This window comes from Equus quagga, chromosome 12 (assembly GCF_021613505.1).
Source record: "Equus quagga isolate Etosha38 chromosome 12, UCLA_HA_Equagga_1.0, whole genome shotgun sequence".
NCBI lineage: Eukaryota > Metazoa > Chordata > Mammalia > Perissodactyla > Equidae > Equus > Equus quagga.
Window position 1 is genome coordinate 10,718,960 of NC_060278.1, and position 18,785 is coordinate 10,737,744.

The window sequence follows — 18,785 nt, forward strand, 5'->3', positions numbered from 1 at the left end:
GAGCATTTTCTTTCTGTAGCATATGAAAAGCTCTTACTTTAAATGCAGGCCTCTTATTCTCCCAGCTGGGAGTGTGAAGTGTCATAAAGTCAGAGGAATGCGGAAGCTGGGAATCTAAATGTTACCTTATCGGGCATTGTGCTAGTACCTTAACGCAGAACGCAGTCTTCCTGCTATGGTCATAGTTAAAAATAGTGAGAATCTAGGGGCACCTGAGGATTTGTTCTTCGAATTTAAAAATTTTCCAAGACTCTTAAGAACTGAGAGATTGGTCCTGCTGGCCAGCACGTGCCCAGGTGGGTGGCCCCACACTGATCTGAGGGCAGCTAGCCCGTACAGCTCTGTTAGTGCCTTACCTGAAAGATCGAGCTTATCCACTGGAGCATCGCCCTTTGGCTGTGGGCCTGAGGTTGGTGGCATCTCCAGGTTTGGAATTGACTTCATGATATTGGCCTGAGCTTCTTCTAGGAGCTTCTCAAACTCTTTCCCATTATAGTGGTCCAGATTTTGCCTTTTCTCTTCCCATTTCCTTTCTGCTTTCTGAAGGACAATCATAAGTGAAGAAAATTTAAAAACCAGAAGGAAAAGGTAATTCAGAGTTTAGAGATTTCATGTTGGGGTGAGAGGAGGTGGAACATACTTAAAGTCTTGGTAAAATGATGCTCCGGTTTCCATGCCAAAGGACACCACTGCACATCAGAAGAATCTGACCCTTGTGCTGTCTGCTCCATCTTCTATAGCTAAAGGGCCTGCCATTTAAGCCCAAGTGAATTCATTCACAGAGAAGCAGGCTCAGAAACCCAAATTCATTCATTAAATTGTTACTGAGCACTTACTCCATACTTCTACCAATACTAACAAAAAGGGACACAGAGAAATGATTTCAAAGCAAACAAAACCATAACCAAGTTTTTGTTTCCTAAATTGAGTTTTCAATGTGGAGGAGATATTCAAACAAACAGAAACAGAACCCCAAACACTCACTAGGAACAAAGAATCCTAGGTCTTAGTTCCACTTTCGTCAAAGAATCGCCATATGGCCTCCGGGTCAAATTTTCTTACTTATAAAATGGGGGGTTATTTAGATGACCTCTAAGCTCCATTAAGTTTTACAATAGGGAGAAATACACAAAAGGTATTTTTAAATACCTGTACATTTTTTAAGAGAACATTTTCCTGTGATTTTGCGATGGCACAGGAATCATTCCAGGAGGGTGGGGTGGAAATTAGCACCAGGGTTGGTGGAACCCCAGAAGGTAAGAACATAATATAAGAAGTGGAAAAGACCCAGGAGACCACAGAATCAAGACATTTTACACACGAGAACACTGGGGCCCAGTGAGATGAAGGATTTGCCCAAGATTCACTCTCTATGAATAAGAGCCACCACTGTCACCATCCTTTTATTTTTAGTGCGTGGAGTGGATTCTGACTCTGCAGCAGGGCAGAACCCTGCCTGGTCTTTCTGCTCCATCCTCTCACCTTCCGGCGCTCTATTAGACATGCTCTGCTGCTGTTCAAGGGTTTTTGTGGCCAATTTCTTTGGAAGTGGGTGGCCAGGTCCTTCTTCCTAGTCTGTCTTAGTCTGGAAGCTCGGCGGAAACCTGTCCACCCTGGGTGACCCAGCTGGTATTTGAATACCGGTGGCAGAGCTTTCAGCATCCTGTGGTTCCCTGACCAGGAAAGGAACCGGGGCCACGGTGGTGAGAGCGCCTAATCTTAACCACTGGTGTTATCATCCTTACTCTCCTTTATTTGTTCTTCCTAGCATTTATTATCACCTGACATATACTTGTTCTCTGTCTCTCCCTACAAGTGGCTAAGTTTCTCGAAGGCACAGACTTTGCCTCTTCTGTTCACTGCCAACCTCTGAGCCTCTGAGGGCCTGGGCAGAGTGGGGCTCAGTGATATTTGTTGAGTGAATGAAGCTCACCCCATTTGTCAGTGGCGGAAGTGGCAGGAAGGCCCCGGCCTCCCTAGTGTGGCTCAGGTCATCTTCAGAGATGACTCATAAGTCTCCCGTTGAAACTTAAACCACACACAAAAATGATAACTATGCCCAGTGGGTTCTCAATAGATATTTGTTAATTAAAGAGTCATCCTACTGACATCCTTTAAATATGGAGATGGTTAAAGTGGCAGATCACTAATTCTCAGAGGAAATGTAATTTCAGTTTTCTCCCCTACCCCACTAAGCATGATATAATAGAATCATCATCTGTCAATCACATTTCCACACCCTCCTGTGATATGCATTTTGTAAATAGCTGACTTGGATTGGGGGCACAGCACTGACTCTGGAACAGAGAGAAGCTACCTAGTGTTCAGAGACGCAGTAGCTGTGACTGTGGCCTTAGCAGTTTTAAGAGGTCATCTCCTGTTGACACCTCAGTTATCCACTGCTGACTTGCAAGAGAGGCAGGCATGGTTAGGACCAGGTTGCTGGGGATGGGGTACCGTGGGGTCGGAGCAAGGAGAGGGCTAGGGGAGCAAATGTATTATCTGAGCATTGATGCCAGCTCTTGATTAAACAGATATTTAAAAATAGCATGTTTTCTCTCTATGTTGTGTGACCTCAAGACCTAGCTTTCTCTTTCCATTTTGACTGCCTCCTCCTTTCACACTGAGATTACCGTGAGAACTTCCCATGCAGCTCCCTTAATTCTAGACCTACCACTTGAATCAATTCTGTACTATCTTGTTTCCAGATTAATTTCCTGAAGATGCCATTTTTACTCACTGGTCCAAGCTGCAGCATCTCTCAGATGCCTACACAATAAACTTTAGACTTCTTGGACTGGCTTTCAGGCTCTCCCAAATCAGGTGTCAGCTTATTTTGCCAGCCTTATCTCCTCTCTCTTGTTCCAGTTACACAGGTTCCTCATGGTCCCAGCCTTTGCTCCAGCATTCCTCTACCCCAGAATGCCTTCACCTCTCTTCTCTGCTGACCCAGATTCTACTTATCTTTCAAGATTGGTGGCAAATCCTCCCCAGGCCTGCATTCACCAGTGGTGTGCTTGAGCCAATGCGCACGGACTCAGAAGAGCTAATTGTCACATTTCTTCCAGTGCATGTTTAATGACATCACGTTGTAACTCAAAATCGGCCGCAGTGGGAATCTTCCATGGAAATTGGCAAATGCTACAAATCAGGACTTTTCCCACCAGAGAGCCAGTGGTTAAACCCTTACCAGCACACCACTGTCTCACCTTCCTAAAGGTTAGGTGTCTCGCCCTTCTCTGAAATCTGATGACCTTTCTCTTCATCTGGCTATTGAAACCCATTTGTAGTTTAAAAAAAGACATTATCTGTCTATCTATCTTTGGTAACACTGTATCTTTGACACTTACATGAATTATCTCTACAACCAGACTGTAATCTCTTTGAGGGACAGGATCATGAGTTACACTCCTTTATGGGTTTACAAAAAATGGAAATAGGACTCTACCTCAATAGACACCGCCCTGTTCTTGGAGCTCACACTGTGGATTTCCTCAATGAACAAGCTCTGCATGGTGGAACCATTCACGGGCGTCTGTGGGGACTGAGGAGCCTGTGCCGACTGCAGAGCAGAGGTCCCCTCCTGTGTGACAGCTGGAGAGCTGGCCAGGTAAGGGCCAGTGCCCCCAGGCAAGTGCTGGGCAGGGTTCAGCAGGGCCGAGGAGAGCTGGGAGGTCTGGATGACCACGGGAGAGCTCTGTGCATGGTGAACTGTCAAGGGCATCACCTCTGACTTCATGTCGCCCAGGACTCCTGCGCCGTGGAGGGGCTGGCCTGAGGTGTGGAGTGCCTCCTCTTGGTTCTTCAGGACTTCTGCGGCGGTGGCCTTTTCCATAGCGACATACTGTGCGGCCTGGGCTGCATCTGTACCTTTCAAGAGCCCATCGGTGACGTGTCTGGGAGAAACCATGCACAGCAGCATTAACTTTTAAAATAGGTAAGTTTCATTTTATTATTATGGTATACTTGGATGCTGTGTCATCCCAAAGCCAGGCAAGATTTTGTTGCAAAATTAAAACATTCTAAAACCCAAAATAGAAGCTCAGGGTTGAGGGTTTCCATAGCAACTTCCTAAAGGCCTTGAATTGCCTCCTAGTTATCTCTGGCAGCTGCTGACTCAGTCCTTCCCTCAGGAGATAGGCTGTCTTCCCTTTCCACTAGCACGGTTGTGCCCAGACTGGCGAGGTTCCGTCACTGTTTGGGTGGTGGTGGCATGATTGAACACACGAGTCTAACAATACTTGGTCTACCTGAGCCTGGCCTGGACAGCTCTTGAGATGCTCAGCTCTAACCCCAAAAGCTTCCTAAACAGTCCACACTCTGCCTCTTTCATTGCCAAACACCCTGGGAGGGTAGTTTATATTCTAGTCGCTTTTGCTTGCTCTTCCTGTAGCTTAGCCTGGTGTGATCTGGCTTCCCCACCTGGACTCGACCGAGCCGTTCTGCAAGGTCAACAGTGACTCCTAATCTAACAGCTGGGCTGATCCTCATCCTCCTCTGCGTTATGGGGTCATCTGATGCTATTTGTTGATCTCCACCCATGGCGCAGTGGAAAAGACATAGCCTTTGGTGTTTGTGTCTGAATATCAGTTCTACTATGTTCTAGCTGTGGAATGTCAGGAACTTCACCTTTTTGAGCCTCAGATACCTTTCTGTAGAATGTGATAATGATGACAGTGATGATGACAATGCCTTCCAATGCCGTGCTGAGGGGTTGTTGTTAGGATCAATGTGGTTATATGTAAGACAATGTCAAAGATGGTACCTGACGCATAATTTTTAATTAGTCCCTCATTCCCTTCTTATTAAAATGCTCTCTTTTTTCTTTTTGATTGCAAAAAGACATTGCATTCTATGACTCTCCTCTGCTACTCGCTTCTCTGTTTCTTTTGCTGCTTACTTTACCCACCTGTCCCTTCAATCCCCAAGGATGCCAAGGCTCTGTTCCCTCCTCCCCCTCTCATTCTATCATGCCATCTCTTCCATCTTCAATAATCATCTTCATGAAGGCGACTTCCAGTTCTAAAACTTTCTCCCTCCCTCCCGGCCTCCCTCCAAGCTAGGCAGGGACCCCACTCTAAATCCCTCTTGATCTTCAGTCCACATTTCTAAGTGCCCATTGAGTTTCTCTATTTGGATATCCTTCCAGCAACTCAAATTCAACAGCTACCAAACCACTTCATCATCTCCCCAAGCTGCTAAGTTGCTCTGAACTCTGACTGTCACCTGCTTTATCTTCTCGCCATGGTAGGACAGTCCTGCAAAGACCACATCTGATTGGGTACAGGAAAAAAATTATACCTGTCCTTGGGGGTGTGCATATTCCTACCTTCCTCCTTATGCTTCCACAGTGCCGAGTTCAGCACATTATACCCAAAAGATACCCAGAAAAAATTACTAATATAAAGGTTTGTGATGGGCAGCCTGATGGCAGCTAAAATTTCCTTTATTTTTATTTTCAAAGTTACTTAACTAGGTTTATCTATCATTCTCACCACTGAACATTTATCAGACAAAAAGACCTCTAACAATGAACACACAATCCCATCTTGTTTTTAGAACTTGCATTCCCTGGAGATAAGACAAATACTGAGCTTCATCACTCTGTGCTGGCTCTAAGAATGTCTTTTAGCTGTTTTCCAGGGAAGAGGCGGGAATGGGGCAGTACTCCCTGCCGGCCAGCTATCTGTTTCCACTTGAGAAGGGTGGTGTGTTTTAGGCTCTGTGGATGGGTTACTTTGTTTAGGTAGGAGCTTCACGAAGAATTCTTTTAACAGATTTCTATCCTGCTGGAAGAAAAAGTTCACTCCGCCTATTGAAAATGAGTGAACCCATGAGAAAATGTAATTCAGGTACAATTTTTTCCTGTATCCAGTCAGATGTGATCTCTGCAGGAGGAGGCCATTGTTGGGTTAATTCAGACTTCCTTTGGCATCCTGGAACTGTCGCAAGTGATTATACGGCTGCTTTGTAGTGTCATCCTAGCAAAAGAGGCTCTTTCTCGAGGTCATTCCTTACTAGGAGAATTTCACTTGCTCCTTATGGTTAATAATGCATCTAAAAGTCAACTGCACATTTAATATATTTCTCTTACAAATTTGACCAAATGATTCTAGTTAGGGATTAAAATATAAGAAAGTTTCCTATATGTTGCTTCTGTCTGTGACTTGTTCTCAAATCTGGACCAAGATTTTAAGGATAACATCTCTGCAATTGCCTAGTTCCAGTAAAACACTGAATGCTCAGGGACTGCCACTGCCAGGAAGTAGTTTATTTGGGGTAGTTGTGTCTATTTCTCATGTGAGAGGGGAAGTTTTAAAAGGGCAAGGGTCCTATTTGTCATATTTACTATTGTAATTTTAACAACCAGCACCAGGGCTGGAAGAGAGCTAATGCCCAAACGTTACTGCCTGCCTGGCTGTGAGATCCAAACCACAGCAGCTCAGGAATCAGACTTTCGGTTCACATTCCAGCCCCTTCTCTGACCTGCAGAAAACCTCCTCAAACCTCAGGTTCTACCTATAAAATGGGAGTAACGATGCTTGCCCTCTAGGGTTTTTAATTAGGACCAGATGAGCTAAAATATAAAATATAAAATGGCTTCATTCAGCGACTGATACATAGAAAGTGCTCATAGATGTAAACTCTTGTTATGATTATGTTGAGAAAAAAGAGTTCTAATTGTCCCTCAAAGACACAGTATATGATGGTATGAGATGTCATGTACAGAGGTGCTTCTGGCAACACAAATCCTGCATGTGTGTATGTCAGCACTTTTTATGTGGGTACGGAGTTCTGGAATTTTCTTTCTGATGACAGTCATGGATGAGTCAGAGATTTCTTTCAGTTTTTCCTCCACTGTGACCCTCTTTTACTAGCAGGTGCATCTTTGGTAAGAGTGATTGGCCTATGCCACTCCGGCAGGTTCATTTCTCTTTTCTACATGGGACCAACAACCTCTCAGATACTCTTTAAGTAGATAATTCAAGAAAGACTTTATTTCTACTCATTTTGTTCTTCTTTTGTTTTTTTCATGGTATGCTTTTTGGTGAGGAAGATCGACCCTGAGCTAACATCTGTTGCCAATCTTCCTCTTTTTTTTCTCCCCAAAGCCCCAGTCCATAGTTGTATATCCTAGCTGTAAGTCCTTCTAGTTTTTTTATGTGGGATGCCACCACAGCACAGCCTGATGAGCAGTGTGTAGGTCTGCGCTCAGGATCTGAACTGGTGAACCCTGGGCTGCTGAAGCAGAGCACGCAAACCTAACTGCTATGCCACCGGGCCAGCCCCTCTATTCATTTTCTTCTAACTGAAGTCCTCTATGCCCCTGAAGTGAAAGAGGCTAATAAAATATTCTGATCCATTCTTCAACTTCAAAATGTTATTAAAAAGAATCTCCTTCAAATGATTTTTTTAAAAAAATGTTTACTGTGTTTACTTATTTTAAGCCCTAGGATGTGCCCAGCACAGCAAGCCTGTGCTGAAGAATGAAGACCTCAAGCCATATTGCAGTAGAATGTCCCAGGTGGGAAGGAGAAATGGTTTCTCCTCAGAACACTGGAAATAAGACATGACTCGTCGCAACAATGGAGACAGGTCCCAGGAGCACAGAGGAAGCCTGAGAGTCCACAACCTGGCCCCCAACCTGGCCAGCACGTGCTCCCACCCCTCGTGCCCCTTGGGAAGCCGCTCACCTCCGCAACATGGTCAGGGTGTCGGTCATGCCCCGCACTCTCTGCAGGAGACTGTCCAGCCGGTGCGGCTCTTCCTTCAGAAACCGCACGGCCTCCACTTCTATGCGCAGGATGGCCCGCATCTTGTTTTGTAAGGTTGGAAATTCTCCTGTGGGCCGAGAGCAGCTGGAGAGTTGTGGGAGAAAAAGCCAGAAGAGCAAGCCCCCATCCTGCATCCCAGCCGTGGAAAGGGTTGAGAAGTGTGGGCTTCAGCAGCCACAGTGCGGTTCACGCATGATCAGGAGGCAGACAAGTTCAGATGCAACTGGGTTCAAAGTGACCTTGGGCAAGAGCAGAGCTCTAGGCCTTACTTCCTGCCTGCGTCTTTGGCATAAGGTCAACTGTCCCTTAGGGTTCTTTTTAATGAATTTGGCACAGGCTCACTATAAGAGCCCAGAGAACAGAAACTGTTACTGGCATCATTTGGTCCCAAATCTTACAGCACTCACTGCAACATATGCAAGAAGACAAGGGCGTCTGCCTGTTCTGTTCAGTGGTGTATCCCCAGTGTCTAGAAGGGTGCCTGACACATGCACGTGTTTGATGAATACATGCAGGCATGTGCAAATAAATCCTTCACTATTTGACAGATTTTTCAACACCCCAGGAAACACGCTTCTGACTTCTCCCTTCGAGCAGGACACTCACCTTTCAGGGTAGCTACAGCTTCTCCCACTTGTCGCAGGAGAAAAGCCCCATCTTCCACGTCTTTTAGAGTAACCACTCGGCCAGCCGATGCGGAGTCCTTCTTCAAATCTTCAACGAAGTCTTCCAGCTCACTGCGGGAGCGAGCAGACCAGTGGATGGGAGTGAACACTGAGGTCCTCAAAAAGGACGGCTGTTGTAGCAAAGGGCTTGCCTGGGCCTCCTGCTGTGTACTGTGTCCCAGCCCCTGCCCCCCTCGCCTTCTACTCAGATGACAGGAGCACATCCTAGAACAGTAGCTTGGTTTGGCTTGAAATATTTGGAGGTGTAAGGCAAGGGCGAGGAAGTTTTCCCAGGGCCTGTTCATGGGGAGGCCCAGGTTGGCCAGAGGGAAGACGGTGCCTGGCTGACAAAGGACCCACGCTGCATTTTCAGTGGTGCGGATGCCAACTAAGGGAGGGGCGCACGCACTTTGTGACACAACAGAGGAGAAAGAGAAAGAGTGTGCATGCTGTAGTGGAGTAGAACGAGGAGCCTGGACTGCTTTATATCAGGCTTCTCAACCTTGGAACTTGACGTTTTGGGCTGGACAATTCTTTCTCGTAGGGGCCTGTCCTGTGTATTGTACGGTGTTTAGCAGAACCTTTGCTCTCCACGCACTAGATGCCAGTCACCAACTTGTGACAAACAAGAATGTCTCCAGACATTGGTAAATGTCCCTGGGGGAGAGGAGGGGAGCAAACCTGCCCCTGACCAAGAACCTCTGGGTTATAGTGATTGTCCCAGCAATAAGGATTGACTTTCCTCTCTAAGCTACAAAGAGCAAAAATGATCACAGATCTGATTTCTCGGGTATGTGTGTGTGTGGTATTCTCTCTCTCACACACACACACATACACACATCCCTTAGGGTACTGCCAGTCCCAATAGAACTAAATTAAGATCTTTCACTTCAAAAAACCAACCAAATAAACAAACCAACAACAACATCCTATCTCCTGGGCATGTTAATAACCCCATCCTAAACACACGTTTATATCTTTTCAGTTTGCCCGCAACAAATCAGACAACAGAAAATCTGTCTTACAGAAACAGGAAAAGAACTTTGAGAGATGAAGACCAGTAGGTGGCAGTAAGTGACCAGCTAGTCCACCTGCGGGAGCTGTGTGTGCAGAGCAGGCAGTGGGAAGAGGAAAGGAGGAACAGCGTCTCTGCAAAAAGACGGCCCACCAAGACCCTCCTACTAGGTGGGCAAGCAGATGGAGCTATGGATGGCATGGCAGCTGCAGGAGATTCAGGCAGGACATTGCACATGTTCAATAAAGACCATGAGGTGAACAACAAATTCATCCACTTTCACGAAGTGGGATGGAGTTTTTGGTGCTATCTTTCATCCTGTTACGGAAAATGGACCAAAATTGCCTATGACCCCTTCAGATGAAATGATGCAGCTTCAGGACCAAAAGGGAAAGCCTCATCTGCTCATTGTCCACATCTGCAAACTATAGAAGGGCACCCGGTGTTATGTGACCCTGCCCACAGGAAACTTCCTACAGCTTGTACATCCCTGAGGCGGAGAGAATGTGTGCCATCCCTCTGAAGAGCACTAAGTATAGTAACTCTGTATGGAAAAGTTCTCTTCCATTTCATCACCGAGCAGAATTCCTTTGATGTGTAGACTGGACACATTGTCCAATCCTCCTAAGCTTTGATGGAAAAGCTAAGACCCAAATTTATCATGGTTCCATTAACAACCCACAAGCCTGCCAGGTTGCAATTAATACTGCAAGGAGCTGTCATCTGACCCAAAGTCAGTCTGCCTAAAATTCTATTTTAATCTCTTCTACACAATGTGCCTCCTGGATTTCATAACCCTGCATACAGAAAACCCTTAAATGTCACAGCTTTTCCTTTATTGATCGTGGAACGTACACAAATGTGTACTGATATTATTGTACACAACAATGTCACTTCTATTTATATGTTTATGATATCTATTATAGATGAAGCATTCAGATAAAATTGGTTCATTCAAGATGTAAAAGAGACCATGGAACTAAAATGACTACTAAGAATAAATTTTCAATATTATAGTAATCAATATGACTTTTGAGATGTGAACTCTGCTCAAAAGAATGTCAGATGTTCACAGATGCTATGGTTTACAGGTAAATCCACTCTATTTGTTGAAGTTGTTTTTCATTCTACCTTAGTTAAAAAGAAAGCATTAATTTGTTGAAATCTAGCTCATCTGACTGTTATTAGAAGCCCAACTATCATTTCCATGTAGAAACCCACCAAAGAGAAATTATCTTCGTCCAATTTCTTTCCATAGTTCTAGACCCAAATTTCATTCCTCTGCCATCTGAATGGCTCACCAGCAACTTATCAGGATCCCCAAGGGAACTTAATTTCCAGTGTGTGTGTATGGAAGGAGAGAGGCAGGGCGAGGAGAATGGGGAGGACCGAGAGAGGAGGAAGGGCAGGGGGAGGCCAAATGGGAGGAGGAAGGGAGATAGCATTGTTTTCCTAATGTACCTGAGTTGAAATTTCCCCGCTGTCTTTGGTAACCCACTCTTTTTTTTTCTTTTTTTTTGGGTGAAGACAATTGGCCCTGAGCTAACATCTGTTGCCAATCTTCCTCTTTCTGCTTGAAGAAGATTGTCACTGAGCTAACACCTCTGCCGATCTTCCTCTATTTTGTGTGTGAGATGCCGCCAAAAGCATGGCTTGATGAGCGGTGTGTAAGCCTGCGCCTGGGATCTGAACTGGCGAACCCCAGGCCGCCAAAGCAAAGCATGTGAACTTAACCACTACACCACTGGGCTCTTTCTCACCACTCTGATCCATCCAATCAGTCCATTTTGCATTTGATTTCTTTGCCCATTCCAATTTCCACTGCTTGAGTCAGGCCTTAATGGCTTTTGTCTGGACCATGATAGTTCTTTCCAATATGGTTACCCTGACGCCAATCTTGCCCCCTCAATCAGTCCCTCATGGGATTGCTGGAGGGACCGACCTGAAACACAGCTCTGACTCCCCTACTTCCTTGATCCAAAAACTTCAGTGACCTCCTCATGAGGACGGGCAGTGACTCACAAAGGGGAAGGTGCTTCAGAATCTCCCCTGTCCCTTTGCAAAATGCACATTCCCAAGCTCCCTCCAGAGAAATTCTGAATCTGGGGCTGGACCCAGGAACTTTCATGAAAAGCCAGAAATCCAGGTTTCTGTTGCATGATCTTGCCATCTCAGTAAACACAGGCCAGACAGATAGCAAGCAGGCATGCAGGGCGCGAGTATGGTCTAAGATATGGGCAGGGACGACGCAAACGGAAATGGTGCGACCCAAATATGAGACACGATTAGTATCTTGTACACAACTCTCCCGCCAAACTCAACTACCCCCAATTCTCCACGGATGTCTTGTGGCTTCTGGGTCCTGAGACTTGTCGTTCCTCTGCCTGGGACGTCCCCCACTCTAGCCTCCACCGATGAAATCCCACCTGTCTTCGAGGCCATTTCAGTTCAGTTTAACAAACCATTTGTGAGACCCTACTGTGCGCATGGCACTGTGCTTGGCCTGGGGGCATATGAAGAAGAATTATTTCAGGGTGTTTTCCAGATCCCTGGGGCCAGAAGCAAACTCTCCTTTGTGTAGGATCACCTGGCACCTCAGCTAACCAATAATCACAACTTTTAAAGGAAGGAAATGTACTTTTTCATAATTTAATTGGAAAATTTATAAAAATATTACTAAAAGGCTATCTATTTTGAAAGACGTTTTCAAGACGAATCTTCAGACCTAGTTTTAGACAACTCGGGCTGTCACAAAAACATTTCAGACAAATAATAGCCTTATTACCTCATGGTGGGTGATTAGCTGTCTATAAATGCATGAACTAAACAAAATTTTAGAAGCTATTTTGAGATGTCAGTGAACAGTGGTCAAATGTAATTTTTTAGGAAAATAATAAATATATTTTTTCCTCTAGACTGCTACTGAAAGGCACATTCTAATTTTAATCAGACACATTAGGTTGGCATCTGAAGTGACATAAACTACAGCTCAAAATCAAACAGGTGATAGAAAACAACACTTTCCATGATGGAAATTTCTGGTGATTCTGGTCATGAGAAGAATTTGAAAGTTGGTCCCTTACAATCCCAGTTTGGGAGCTTCAAGCTTTCTAAGAAACGAGAGAATTACCAACACTAGAAGAACCCACAAAAATTAGCATTCATTATACTGAAAGGTGAAATAGTTCTATGATAAACCTTCGTTGCATAAAAAAACATACATTAACATAAAAGATTGCCTGCCCCACGGGCTGGGAAGTAATAAAACCCTGCTCACTTCAATAGTGGGACTTGATAGATGCTTTCCATAAGAACCTCATATAAGATTAGTAACATTCAAGGAAGCATCTTTCATCCTGGATTGGACATCCTTTGTATTTAAATTCTTCTTTCGTGATTTTAACTACAGTTGAATAACGGGATGATAATTTTAGTGCTGCATTATTTTGGCTACTAGTTTTAGTTTATTGAGATTAAATGCAGACTTCCCCTTTACCACTAGGTTTTGCCATTTGCTCCTTTTAATTTTATCTTACTGAGCCCTACAGAAGAACATGGTGCACCTGAGGATTGCTGAATTTTTGGGGCCTGGATGGAAGGGCGCTAAGTGTATGCGGATACCCAGAACCAGCAGAACGTGAACTTGTACATAGTGGGTGCTCAATAAAGGGTGGGGGGCCATCACTGAGGAAGGGCCTCCTAATTGGCAAAGACAGGCTACCTTTTCAGGTGAAACAGCTAATATGCCGCAAGTGACCGGCACTCACCATAGCTTCTTGACGATCTTCTCCTCTTCGCGCAGGTATTTTTGTCTCTCTTGCTCCACCAGGACGCGCTGTCGTTGCACAGGATCCTCCAGTCTCTTCATCGTTTCTACCACTTTGCCACTGATTTCCAGCTCAGCCTTCTTCATCATCGCCCTCAGCAGCTCCTGGTTCTGCAGCTGTTGGAACAGAAGAAATCAACCTCAGCTGGCTCTGCCTGACTGACATCGTGGCAACTGCACGCCTGGCAGTCTTCAGCAGCGGGTTTGGATAAATGGCCCTGCAGCTGAGGATTTCTTTATTTCAATGAGAAAGGGAAGGGAGCAAAAACTGTATATCATACTCAGCCAACATCTGAGTTTTAGCAGCCAGCTGACAACCAGACTTTCATGTCTGTGTCTGCAAAAAATTGGATCCTTTCTATACTCTGGTCAGAGCATCATGGACAATGGGCATAAACCCTCGCTGACACGTTTTTATCGGGAGCAGCCAACAGCACCGGCTTTGAAGCCAAGCAGACTTTGGATCAAACCCTAAACGCTCTCCCTGCTACTGTGAGACTGGCACGTTACTTCGACTCTCTTGGTCTCCATTATCTTATCTCCAAGGATGAGCAGTCACTTCCCCATGCAGGGCTAGTCTGAACATTAAATGAGATACTGCTTGGTATAGAAGAGGCACTCAACAAATGTTCATTTGGCTATGGACTACTTCAGCATATCGCTTAAAAAAGAGTCTGTGTCCCTCGTGTTTATATGGGTCCATGTACCAAATATTGTGTAATCCCAGTACTTGATGTTGACGGTGGCAACAATAATGATTTCAGATGAGCCCAAGGCGTGTGGCAATTTACTAATTTCCTTGGAGTATACGTAGGCTGCCTGCATGTGTAAGACCACAATTTCCATATAATTTTTCATATAGTTTCCAGAGCACTCTTGTTTCTCACCCCGGAGAGTATAGGATATGCGAATTTGCATTAAGGCTTCAGAAGAATCTAGTCAAACACTTGCAAGGGAAGGTGTTTAGTATTTCCCTGGGGCAGGATAATTTTCTGACAGCACACACATCATGTGAATTCATTCCATCAGCCTCCAAAACAGTAATTATGTTATATCTATTATATTATACCTAAGGTTCCCCTGAAATTCCAATTAGCTGTTATTGTTTCCTTTGTTTTCTGGTTTCGTGGTCTTTTCTACAACTACTGTAGATCAGCTCATAGGAGTGATGTCTCAGTCAACTGTCCATTATCTGTGCAAATTGGGGGGAAATGCCATGTGACCATGTGGCCACCCGCTTGAAACCTCACCATGGCTTCCATTTTCTCTGAATAAAGACAAAACATTTCAACATGAGCCACCAGCAGAGCCACCATCACCATCACCTTCCAACAACAGCATGGCACCATGATCAACTGACCATCCGGAGAGACCCTGCCTGGGTTCGATTCCTAGTTTTACCACTTAATAGCTGGGTGACTGTGGGCAAGTTATTAATCTCTCTGTGTCTATCCATAAGAAGGGGTAGTCATAGCTCATATCCCATAGGCTGGTAACGGAGAGTCAGCGAGGCAAGAAAGGGCTTACGATAGTGCCTGGCACAAACCTGGCTCCCAGTACATACCAGCTATTGTTATCAGGGAGCATAACCCTCGGGGTGGGGCCTGCGGTTTTGTCTGGGAGGAAACCAAATAAAAATGTGCCACTCTTGGGTTACCTCCTCTGTATGACTCATGATCACGCTCTCTCACTGCTTTGGCTAATGATGTCTTTTTATTGTGGTCTTAAAAACAGCCAGTCAGTATATGGCTGAAAGGCACCACGTTTGGAGACAGTTCACAGAGGTCAACTTCCTCCTATGTTCTCTGCAGCGGCAGCTCTGCCCACAAGGTGCGGGGGGGTCTGGTCCTTTCCCACTTCCCAGACTCCTTGCACTGGCATGCAGCCATATTCCCTGCTCAGGCCACATGAACATCTTCTCAGTTCTGACTGACCGAGATCCTTTCTGCCACAGGGACTTTGCATATGGTATTCCCTCCACCTGGTAAATTTCAGCTCTCCACAGATCTCCAGGACGCAGTGCCTGACGCATAGCGGGCCTTCATTTAATGTCTTGAATGCATGAATTAAGCAGTAATGTTGCTAACAATAGACAATGGAGAATCCAAAATTCTTTCCTAGATGGTAGAAATATGGGGAGACCCATGGGCTCAGATATGCCCTGGGGTCAGCACTAATGCGCTTACTTGCTCTGTCTGTAGTTGTTGTTAAATATACACAGTGACACTACCTGATACCAAATGGTACACACAAATTCCATGCCATGCGTCAAATACCACAGAGCTATTTCCTTTAGGGGGGCAGAAAGGCGATGGGTGATAATGGGTATGTAAGGGACAAATAAGGAGATGATTAAGGGTGTCTAAAAGTGATGACACCTGGGTCCACTTCCAAGCGTCTGATTTAATTGGTCTGAGGTGCAGCCTAGGCGCTGGGAATTTTTTAAACTCCTCAGATGATTCTAATGTGCCACCAAAGATGAGCATCACGGTCTAAGAAAAGGGCTCTTGAATGGATAGATGATGTCACTGTGCCAAGAGCTGTGTGGCACAGCTCTCTGCAGCCAGCCCTTTTGCACAAATTTCACAGACGAGCTCCAATAAGGTTATGGTACAGTTAGCAGTGGATATCAACAGTGTCTATCAAGCTGGAAATTGTGTTGTTGGAATATTTAAAATCCTCAAAATTGAAGCTTGCGAGCTGGGAAAGGGAAGCCATGAGAGGTTAAGTGACTTGGTCAGAGTCCCTCGGCAACTGCAGGGCAGAAGCAGGATGAGAATTGGTCTTTTTAATTCAATCCAGTCATTTCTCAACCACCATCTGCTAGATAGAGAGTGCCAGAGAGCACGGCAGGGAGCACGTCTGTTCTATTTCCAGCCACAGGCACAGTTGCTGGCACACAGTAGGTGCCCGACACACATTTGCTGTATGAATGACTCCATATATCGTTTCTGAGAAGCCTACGGACATGTCAGAAGAACACAACTGCATGTAATACACAATTTATTCAATTGGGAACATGGTCAGATCACATTCAAATTATTCTGCTCAAAGAGGAGGGGAGGGAGGGTCTTGTTTGGAGTTCTAGGCTCTACGATCCCCCTTCCCAGAAGAAGGGGCTTACCAGAGACAGCTGGAGGGACTAAAGAGAGAATTTTCCATAGCACACTGGCTGGCATGTGAGCAACAATGAGTTAATCGTGGAGGAATAAACATGGGCATAGTTTTCTTTCTACTTCCCTCTGGTCCCTCACCCTCCCTGCCTGGTGGTCTTGCCACCGTCTCCAGCACTTCATCCTAACAGTGCATAAAAATGACGCTGAAGGCAGGAAGTAGGTCAACATCTCTCTCTAAATGCTTCAAATAAATTAGTCATCAGCACATCCAATCATTGCCTTTATTTTTGCTTAGCAGTGATACCTACATTTCAATTGTGGACTTAAAAAAAAAAGCTCTATTAAGGTATAGTTTATAAACAATAAAATATACCCATTTTAAGTGCACAGGTCAATGAGTTTTGACAAATGTATACACCAATGTAACCACCACTAAAAAGATAGACTATATCTATCTATCTATCTATCTATCTATCTATCTATCTATCTATCTTTGGTGAGAAGATTGGCCCTGAGCTAACATCTGTTGCCAATCTTCCTCTTTCTGCTTGAGGAAGATTGTACTGAGCTAACATCTGTGCCAATCATTCTCTATTTTGTATGTGGGATGCCGCCACAGCATGGCTTGATGAGTGATGTGTAGGTCCGCAACTGAGGACCAAACCTGTGAACCCTAAGGTGCCAAAGTGGAGTGCACAAACTTAACCACTACACGACCAGACCAGCCCCTAGACAACAATTTTTATCGCCCTAGAAAATTTCTTTCTGACTCTTTGCAATCAATCTTCCAACCTCTAGCCCAAGGAAACTACCAATCTGTTTTCTGTCTCTATAAATTAGTTCTTCCTGTTCTAGAATGTCATATAAGTGAAATTATACAATATGTAATCTTTTGTGTCTGGCGTCTTTCCTTCAGGATATTGTTTTTGAGATCCAGCCATGTTGTTGAGTCTTGAGTTCATTCTTTTTAATGCTGAGTGGTATTCCATTGCATGGATAAATCCATGTATGATTAAGTACATTGTATGTAATGAAATTTTTATATTTTTACACAGTGACTTGATTATGGTGATCTTGCTTAAATTCACTTACTTCTGGTAGCATTATTTTGTAGATTCTTTTTGGTTTTATATGTACACAATCACGTCATTTGTGAGTAAAGCCAATTACACTTTTTCTTTCCCATCTGTATGGCTTTTACCTCTTTTTTGAGCTAACACACTTGCTAGGATCTTCAGTACAGTGCTAAATGAAAGCGAGAGCTGGCTTCTTCAGTCTTGTTCCCAACCTTACTGGGAATGTGTGTAGCGTTTCCTCATTAACTATAATGTTTTCTGTGGGTTTTTCAGACATCCTTTATCAGGTTAAGGAAGTCTCTTCTACTCCTAGAGTGCTAAATGTTTTTATCAGTTGTATTAAATTTTGTCACTTTTTTTCTGCAGTTTTTGAAACAATATGATTTTCTCCTTTATTCTGCTAATAAGGTCAAATATATTGGTCTTTAAAAAATTTTTATTAAAGCAATCTTGCATTCATTCCTGGCATAATACCCAGGAAAAGGTATTATCCTTTTCATATATTGCTGGATTCAATTGCTACTATTTTGTTAAGGATTTGTTACATATATTTTCATGAGGGATATTGGTTTGTGGTTTTCTTTTCTTATAGTATCTTTGACTGGTTTTCCTCTTAGAGTAGAGCTGGCTTCAGAAAATGAGTTGGGAAGTGTCCTCTATTTTCTGAAGGAGTTTTTTCCTTTCAATACTTTAGAGATGTCATTCTAGGGCCTGACCCCGTGGCCGAGTAGTTAAGTTCACGTGCTCTGCTTTGGTGGCCCAAGGTTTCGCTGGTTCGAATCCTGGGCGCGGACATGGCACCACCCATCAGGCCATGCTGAGGTGGCATCCCATGTATCACAACTAGAAGGACCCACAACTAAAATATATACAACTGTGTGCTGGGGGGCCTTGGGGAGAAAAAAGGAAAAATAAAATCTTAAAAAAAAAAAAAAGATACCATTCCATTGTCTCCTGACTTAACTTTTGTCTTTGATGAGAAGTCAGTGATAATTCTTACTTATGTTTCCCTGCATGTAATGTATCTTTTTGCCCCTTTGGCAGCTTTTAAGATTTTTCTATTTATTCCTGATTTTCAGCAATTTGATTACAATGTGCTTTGGTGTAGTTTTATTTGTGCTTACTATTCTAAGGCTTTATTGAGCTTTTTTGGTATGTGGATTTACACCTTTCCTTAAACATGGAAAACTTTCAGCCATTATTCCTTCTAACATTCTTCTCATCCTCTTTACCACTTAATATTGTTCCACAATTCACTAAGATTCAGTTGGTTTTCTTCAGGCTTTTTTCGCTCTGTACTTTAGTTTGGGCA

The 18,785-nt window shown here is 44.2% G+C and overlaps 1 protein-coding gene across 19 annotated transcripts in view; it reads right to left on the reverse strand.

Annotated features, from left to right (window-relative positions):
* KIAA1217 (KIAA1217 ortholog) overlaps nucleotides 1-18,785 on the reverse strand; it is a 292,914-nt gene that overhangs the window by 15,851 nt on the left and 258,278 nt on the right. For 18 of the 19 annotated variants that reach the window (XM_046678956.1, XM_046678938.1, XM_046678945.1 and 15 more), the window contains 5 exons: nucleotides 13,223-13,398; nucleotides 8,382-8,512; nucleotides 7,695-7,842; nucleotides 3,449-3,896; nucleotides 357-540 (listed from right to left, as the gene is read on the reverse strand). In XM_046678956.1, coding sequence (XP_046534912.1) covers nucleotides 357-540; nucleotides 3,449-3,896; nucleotides 7,695-7,842; nucleotides 8,382-8,512; nucleotides 13,223-13,398 — 1,087 coding nt within the window. The remainder of the gene's footprint in view (nucleotides 1-356; nucleotides 541-3,448; nucleotides 3,897-7,694; nucleotides 7,843-8,381; nucleotides 8,513-13,222; nucleotides 13,399-18,785) is intronic. The other variant, XM_046678947.1, reaches the window with a different exon arrangement.